Raw genomic sequence first — 8,922 nt, forward strand, 5'->3', positions numbered from 1 at the left:
GTATACATCAACTAAATTCTCAACCTATTTAGGTACCTTGCAATAAAAATAAATCTAAGCAATACAGTAATTAACATATGAATTAAAATCTCATTATGCTCCCCGACAGCAATGTCCAGTTTTATCTACTCATATGAAAAAGGATGCACATCAGTGGACGAACTGTTCTGATGTTCTCTTCTTTCATTTTGCTGCACCCCCATCCCCAGATTTGGTATTAATGCCAACAATGGCCACCATAGATCTGCTGTAAACACCAAGAGCAGACAGAAGAAACTCATGTCAGAGGAGTGCTGGTAGAGTTGGTAATAGTCACAGAAGGTTCTGGCTATATAGTACTTAGGAAAGAGAATGAAGAAAAAGTAATCCAGGAAATTAGGTGAAAGACAACTGTTAAGCAAACCCTTAGTTTCAGTGGAAACAGCACACAAGATTGATCTTAAAATTTTTACAGGGAGAACGAACTGTAAATTCAATTCAGTAGAACTGATCCTAGAAAATACTTTTTTTACTTAATGGTACACAACAGTGATTGGACGGTAGATTATTAAAGAGGTGATGGCAGAAACATGATAGTAGGGCAAAGGAGTAAGAAACACAAAAGAATATCAGTATAGCTGAAAGAAATTGAAATTATAATACTTTTTAAAGAATAAAGGCAACTAAGTCAATATATAAATATAATAAGAAAACACTTGATAAACTTAGGGATCCATCTTTTTTTTTTTTTTTTTTTACAAAAGAACGGTGAAAAGAGCCACAAAAACATACCCATGTCAAAATCAAATACAGAATCTCCCTTTTGAAGTGCTTTTAGTATATCCTCCCCAACCAAAGGAAACTTTTTTTCCCCCCCCCAAAGGAGACTAACTTACATTTAAAAAACTCTCCAGAAGATGTCAGATTAGCAAGTGATTAGCAAGTGCTCCTCTATCCTGGGTCTACAAAATTACTAATTTGGGTCTATAACAAAATTCAAGAGTCTTAAACCACATCCTTAAGTTCAAAAAGATTCTTTAAACCATCTGTTAATACAATTAACTCTTCAGGATGACACACAGAACAAGAGTGCACATTCTCCTAAAATCCTATGTACAAGTAGGAAAATTTTTAAGAGAAACGTTGACAGCAGAATGACTTACCTGTGGGACCACATTCTGTACGTATGTTGGTGGATGCTGCTGCTTTTGCTGAACAGCACTTTCTATTGCTACTTTAGCTACCGTGCTTGGATCTGCTCCTGCTGGCACGGCAACCATTGTTGCACTGCAGCCAGCATTGTTGGGGTCACTGATTGTAACAATTCTAACTCCTACTTTATTTGGAATTCCTGTGACTGTTTCCCTATCATTATCCTCTGCTGGCCTCTTTACAGTTTTGCATTCTGCTGTGCCATTTGTAGACCGAACGTCAGATGATAGGGCAGGAGAATGGGACACTCTTGATCCTGAGTGGGGAACTGCTATGATTTGATGCCCCTGTATAACAGAGGTTGTAGAATGTGGTGAGACAACTACACTTGGGCGTTGCTGAGGCACATCTGAATTCAAACTTGAAGCTAGAGGTCCATTAGGCAAGTCAGTACCACTAAACTGCTGTGTTACCACATTTTGAGCCTCTTGTATACTGCTCACAGATGGTGAACCACCCAAAGTTAATATAGGTCCATTAGAAATTCTTTCTAGTTGATCACCTTTGGCAGTATCTTGCTGAGTGGCATCTAGAGTCCCTTGTGGTTCCACTGGAGATATCTCACCGTTTCCTACATGATTGGAAGTTTTGTGATTTGGAATGTTTTTGCTTAAATGAGAACCATCTCCCTTATCAAAATCACAGATTCCATTAACTAGAGGTTTTTTCAAATCACTTTTGATATCCGGCATGTCCATTTGTTCCAAGTTCTGTTTTCCAGATGTTCCATTCTCACCTAATTCTAACGATGGCCCATTACTGATTAGTGAGCACTGATTAGCCTCACTTTGAATTTTCCCTGAGTTTGAAGGAGGTAGACTTGAGTCACTGTACTTTCTCCCATTTAAAAGACTTCCCACCTGCATTTCATTTTCCTTTGTATCCCCATTGCTGGTGTTCGTGGTTCCTCGCCGGCAGGACGGGTTCTCCATTACTTCAATTTTACGTTCGTGAACATGTAAACCTGTTGCTTCTTTTGCTTCCTCCTCCTTTTGGCAAATTATCTTATCACCTTTGAATGGGGGAGTAGCAGTAGTACAGGATGATTGTCCAGCTGGAGATGTCTGAGTGGCTGGAAGCGTTTGCACCTGAAGTCCAACTCCTGCCTGTGTCCCACTCATGGTAATTCCTGCTGGAGCAATGAGCTGAGTTGCATTTCCCTGACTCACAGTTGCAGTTGCAAAACTTGTATTTGGCACAACTGTTATGGTTACCTGGTTGCCAGAAGTCCCTTGGAAAATGGTTGCTGGGCTGTTTGAAATCAGTGGGCCTGGTAATATTTGTAAGTTCGAGATAGGTACAGTTTGCACTCCGCCTGTGGGTGGCATTGCACTTTGTACCAACTGAACATTTTGCTGCCCAACCAACAGCTGCTGAGCTGAAGACTGCCCCTGCACTCCAAAACCTGCTGCTTGGTTATTGGCCACCTGGTATACCACCTGAGGGCTGGGAGCTCTCGCGTTATTAGGGGGAGGAATCTGTGGAGCTGGGAGAATTAGCTTACCACCTGGTGTCGAAGGGCCACGCTTTGGAAGCAGCAACTGTTTTATCAGACTTGACTCACCAGAAGCAGGCTGACCAACGCCTGCATTCGCTTGCTGTGGCTGAACTTGCATCTGTACTTGTTGGGGCTGCTGAACCTGTACTTGTACCTGTTGCGGTGAGGGTGCTGGTGAATGCTGCTGCTGTTGCTGCCTTTTCACAGATAGCATCTGACTGACGGTAGGAGGTGGTCCCTGTGATTGAGGGGTGGAAGATGATGACATGGCAGTAGGAACTTGGTTATTAGTAGCTGGGACAGGTGATGGTGAGGAAGATGGAGTTATGTTTGGTTGCCCAGTTAACTGAACTGTCTGACCAGCTGGAAGAGCTGCTGGATTAGCAAGAACAATTTGGTGAATGGCTGGTGCATAAGTCTGACCTTGTTGAGCTGGCTGGCTTACAATCACTACACTCTGTTGGGTTGGCTGCTGTGGTTGTTGAATGGGCTGTTGTACCACTGTTGATGAAACTTGCTGAGAAGGGAGAGGTTTTGGTGCAATGTTCTGAAACCCTACCCTTGAGGGTTGTGGACTTGGGACACCAGCAATGGTAACCATTTGTCCCGTAGCTACCTGAAAATTCTGTACTGAAGTTGCTGAGACAATATTGGATGCAGAAGTTGTTACATACTGTGAAGGTGCTATGATAACAGTGTCTTGCGGCTGGCTACCAGCTGACGTCTGTTGAGATGAAGTTTGCACAGGTTGGGGTGATGTGGTGATTAACTGTTGACCCTGTGATACTGAAGAAGTACATGCTGGTATGTTCTGTACTCTGCCAAATATATGACTCTGTGGGACAGCTTGTTGAATTACTGTAACAGGAGTGCCGGAAGGTATCTGTCCTGGTACCACTGTGTGTAATGGAGACTGTTGTGGAATTACAGATGGATGATGAAGCAATGTCTGGGAATTTACAACCGTAACAGGTTGTGGCCCTGTACTGTGATTCTGAACCACAGAACTCTGAGCAGCTCCACCTCCCACAGCAATGCTAACAGGAACTGCTGTCTGGGATATAGAATTCTGGATTACTGTAGCCTTAACAACTTCACAAGGAATTGGAGCTTTATTTTGAATGACAGTCACTGGAGCATTTTGCTGCTGGTGGGTATGAACTGCAGGATTTGGTGGAATTCTGGAAACAGTCTGTGCCACAGTATGAACACCTTGTACTGGAAAAGACATTTGTGTTGCAGTCAAATTTGAAGACTGGTTGGTAACAGAAGTCCTCTGAAAATGGTTTCCTACAGTTTGTGGTCCATGAGGGATTCCTGAAAATATGAGGGAAAGGTCAAAATTCATAAGGAAAGGACTGAAAAGCTGAATGTAGGCATTGTTTTACTTAATACAAAAGAAAAATCCTTTTAAGAAATTAACATTTAACACCTCTGCATCATATGAATATGATAAAAGTAACAGAATAAGCAAAATGCAACTGGAAAAACAAGGAAAAATTATTCATTTTAAATTTATATAATATACTGTTTCATTTTGTTTCATTGTTAAGTTAGTAATACTTAAAAACTCAAAAATTAATACCTGCAGGTGAAGGACTTGGAGATACATCAGGAACAGAATCAACACGAACAACAGGAGTAGAAACTGGTTGCTGCTGATAGTACATCTGAATGGGAAGTGGTATAGCCCTCCTTTTTACTCCTACTACATGAATATGTGCCTGCCCGTTGCTACTGGAATCCTCCACTCTCTTCACTGTATGATTTGGAAAGACCGTTCTGTAAAGTACACACATAACTTAGTTTTATAAACTAGCAAACGAGCAAAAAACATTTCAAACAATGTTTACATGAACAGTAGCAGGATAGTTACTGCTACTAATACGAACCAGTATGATTCATATAGATCTATTCTGTAAGGGTGGGAAGCAAAGAAAAAATATAAAAGATCAATTTCCCAATTTTTAAAATCATTATTAACATTGTTGGGTTTTAAATAATTCTATACCATATCTAATGAACAAAGAAGCTGCATCTAGGCAATGTCTATTTTATGAACTTTTGCAAAATATCAAAAGCCTTGATATTTGAAGATAAGAGTATTAGTTGTAGACTATTATTCAAGATAAAAAGGGCAAAAGTCATGTCTCTAACATATTTCAGTGGGTAGAAAGAAGTTTTTCCCTTCTCTTTCTTTGATAAGCCTCATAATGTTTAATTAAGGTTAAATTAATGAGGTTTAATTTGAGGTTTGATTTCCAAAAATCTCCTTGTATTTAAATTTCCATCTTATTACAACATAGCCTATATGAAATTTCAAGTAGTAGAAATATTTAAAAGTAGATAGATAGTTGGTATTTTCCCCAAAGAGCAAGAGATGTTCTAGGTGATTCAAATTAACTTTGTTTAAAGTTAATAACTAAACATCCTACCTAAGACATTTATAAAATCCAGTTGAAGTTAGGATTCCACCACGAGCTAATTTACTGCACGTTGAGAGGTACTCAGAATACATCTCTGCTCGAGAGACAGAACAGTCTGGATTTACTTCAAAATGAGCATTTAGCCTAAAAAGGAGAAAAATAAATGGCATTATGCAATATATTACAGTAGAGTTCATATTTAAATATAGTAAAACTACTTGAAGGCAATGTATCATAAGGTAATATTTATGCCTGTCAATCAAATTTCACTATCTCATGTTATTAGCAAAAATGCATGCTAGGTTTTAGCCTGATGAAACTAAAAGGAGATTAATTATTTAATCATATTTATTTTAGTATAAAAATCATTAACAACAAATATAAAAACTATGTTCACATCTCAGTGAGAATAGGGTTGGTCTGTTGGCAAAAAAATATTCTACAACAAATAAATTTTATTTAGTCAATACCTACTCAATTTCCTGTCTTGCGATAATTAAAATATAACAGAAATTCCCAATAATGAGCTATTTCCATTGGCGATGTAGAAAATGGAGGAAAAACTGAACTAAAATTAAACTTTTGCTCTCTCTTGGATCAAATTCCTTAAGAAAAAAACTTACCCAAGCTTTTGACTACTCTTTAAGACAATCCTACTTCTCCCATGTCTCACACTCCCATTCCCCAATTTCAGAAACTTCTATTACTAATGCATCACAAAATTAATTCAAACTTCAATTTGTCTTTTCCATCCACACATAAGTTAGAACTGAAGGTCAAATTATCTTCACAGGATTCTTTTCTAGGACTTATTATAGTTGTTTATATAAACTGAATCAAATAATACTTAAAACAGTTCTCTCCCCCTTCCACACTAGAACTAGCAGAAATGTACAAATGTGATTTAGAAGACCAAATCTATTCCTAACACACACACATTTTACTGTGCGTGTAGTAGATACTTTTTCCAGTGTTCATAATTCTTTGAGTACTGAGTTTTCAAAAGGACTAGACATAAAAACTTTTTTTTTTTTTTGGTTTTAGTGTAGAAGATAAACATTTCCAAGTATTACTGGAAGAGATTCATCAAGTATAAGGGGCAAAAATATAGGAGGTGGAGGAAAAAAGCAAATAATTAGGGATATTTAAAACTATAAACCTGATTTTAAGCAAAGTGGAAAAGTCTAGAGAAAACTGCCACAGGAACAAAGATATGAAAGCACCAAAAATATGGAACACAGAATGACAGGAACATGGAATGGGAGACAAAAAATGTTAAAGAATGGGAGAGAAGGGATCAAAGAAAGGAAATTTTTAAGTAATAGATCATCAGAAAGTGATCTTTTATATTCAACCTGTAAATCTAAAGAATTTTAAGTTGGAATTTATAAACTATGTGGAAGCTATTATCCATGAGAAAATGAAATCTAGCCAAGTCTATATTTATTTTTTTCAGAAAGTGGCTGATACAGGATTATTCAGTCTTCTCAGATAAAATATAATTTTCAAGTTGTTTATTTCCACGTAAACCCACTAACTATTGTATCATTTGATTCATTTCCCCTTACTATGACCAAAGAGGAAAAATTAACTATCAATGAACAGGAAGTATTGCTTGTGATGAAAAAGAAGAGATATTTAACAACAAAACCTGGTTTTACTTTCTTAAAGACAGCCCAGTTCAGTTTTAATGAAACATTAATTTAAGAAATAAAAATCCTACAATCTGACAAATCTTATTTTTCACAAAGACAGAGATAACATTTTAACACAAATTTTACTCTGAAAAGAAGTGGTGCAATTTAATGATATTCTAGTCAAAGATTACTTTAATTGTGAAGATTCTGATGTTTTTCTTTCAAATTATTCTAAAATGCAGGTGAAATGATTTTACATTGTCCTTTCTTTGGATAAATGATATTCTACTCTGACTAAAAAGAAATACAGAATAAAACATTCTGGATGACTGTTGAAATACATTTCCTTTTCTTTTTTGCTTTATTCTTCCCAAGGATAAAGCCTTAATAGAAATAAACCACTTACCACTGACAAGCAAACTTCTCACTATCTATTTCCACTATTCCTGGAGGTGGAGCAACATGCTGTGCTACAACTGCTCTGGAAGCTAAAGAAAAAAATACATTAGCTACATCATTTGTAAAAACTTAGTCACTATATGCCATGTTTAGTTCATGGATACTGAAACAATATTCACAACGAGTATCTTTTTAAAAGGGTATAAACATAATGAAAATATACAAATTTGAGAAAGAAACTTATTATAATGGAGCACATATCATACCAGGCAGTGTCTTAGATGCTTTATATAAACTCCTTTTTTAACTTTACAATCATTCAAATAATAACAATAATATGGATTATATAGCTAATATAAACTCTGTTTTTCCCATGGGTCAGACACTGAGTTAAATACATATATTATTTTAATTCTCCTGTGAGATGGGTACACATAAGGAAACAGACTCAAAGTGATTAAAATAACTAGCCCAAGGTCACACAGCTGAACATACCAGTAAATAAGAAGCAGTATAGTTATAGAAGCAGAGAGTATCAGAAATAATCACTTCACTTCTGAATTTAGAAGACTAACTCTGCAAGCAGCATATATGACGCTTTTGGAAAAAGGTGAACAAAAAGTCTGAACTAATTTAAAGTCCTATATTCAAGAAAGGATTTTTATATTATTATTATTCTGGGGGAAAAAATCAGTTGTAATAATAGTTTTGAAGTATACCTTTTGTCCTAAGAGAGGGAAGATGGCTGGGTAAAAAATGTACTAGCTATTATCTTAAGACAATACCAATTTCTGAGATTTTACTCATGATATCTTTTAAAACAATTCAACTCCAATGAATAAACTAAATCATCTATTATTTTCTAACAAGTTGAACAGATCTGTAGAAAAATAAATGTTTTCTGCTGTATATAAAGGAACTAATGAAAACATGAAAAATGTGATTATATTAACTTAGTCATATTGTAATTTATAAATATGAATCTTACATATTTATAAAATGAAAAATTATACTGCTTCAGCATTATTTTATAGTTTTTAAACTTATAAAATGTACCCACTATTTTTCAGATAACATTTTAGCGAAACTCGGAACCCTCAAACAGAACAAATGTATTTCTAAATTTCTAATTAATAATCAAAGGAGCTCTACAGCACAGTCAAATCTGTGAATGATCGAAAGCAATCTTGACTTTTGTTTGATGAAGCCCCCAAGCTTTCATTGGGATAAGAGCTAATAAGCAGCCACTTACTGAACATTTACTCTGTATCAAGCCACTTACATTTATAAAATACTGTTTGTTTTAATCTTATTTATAGGCATAAATTTAATTATCCCCATTTTGCTAATGAAAAAAATTAAGCTCAGAGATTAAGTTTACAAAGAAACACATGATGGAAATGGCACAGCTGTATGTAGCTGGAAAACCTATTAGGGGTATTGGATTTGAATCCAGGTCTGTCAAATTTCAGGTACCATACTATGACATGCTATTTCTTAATAGAACAAAATAATTACAACCAAAATTATTTTCCTGGTGCAACCACAGCTTATCTTTTCCTAACTTGATGACACCATTACAGAAGATATCCGAGCAGGGCCTGAACCTATGTGGAAATCTTCCTCCTTTTTCTTTACCAATTACATTACTAGAGCATATACCCTACTTAGACTGGATTCTCATGAATCAATTAATAACCAGTTGAGTAAAATATAAGAAATTATGTTTAAATTATAAGTTTTAAAAATAATGCATAAAGAATAAAGCAGC

General features: G+C 35.9%; 1 protein-coding gene and 1 long non-coding RNA gene across 4 annotated transcripts in view; one reads left to right on the forward strand and one right to left on the reverse strand.

The window, feature by feature from the left end:
* The window catches only part of LOC144296952 (uncharacterized), a 37,427-nt gene extending 31,834 nt beyond the window's left edge, over positions 1-5,593 (forward strand). Inside the window, exons 1-2 of one of the 2 annotated variants that reach the window (XR_013363907.1) lie at positions 1,287-1,573; positions 4,281-5,593. This is a non-coding gene — a long non-coding RNA (uncharacterized LOC144296952). Of the gene's footprint in view, positions 1-1,286; positions 1,574-4,280 lie in introns of those variants that run through there. The other variant, XR_013363905.1, reaches the window with a different exon arrangement.
* ARID2 (AT-rich interaction domain 2) overlaps positions 1-8,922 on the reverse strand; it is a 169,422-nt gene that overhangs the window by 48,459 nt on the left and 112,041 nt on the right. For both annotated transcript variants that reach the window (XM_077870350.1, XM_077870349.1), the window contains exons 12-15: positions 7,159-7,240; positions 5,125-5,259; positions 4,275-4,471; positions 1,143-4,006 (exon numbers count right to left, since the gene is read on the reverse strand). In XM_077870350.1, coding sequence (XP_077726476.1) covers positions 1,143-4,006; positions 4,275-4,471; positions 5,125-5,259; positions 7,159-7,240 — 3,278 coding nt within the window. The remainder of the gene's footprint in view (positions 1-1,142; positions 4,007-4,274; positions 4,472-5,124; positions 5,260-7,158; positions 7,241-8,922) is intronic.

This window comes from Canis aureus, chromosome 25, assembly GCF_053574225.1.
Source record: "Canis aureus isolate CA01 chromosome 25, VMU_Caureus_v.1.0, whole genome shotgun sequence".
Lineage (NCBI taxonomy): Eukaryota > Metazoa > Chordata > Mammalia > Carnivora > Canidae > Canis > Canis aureus.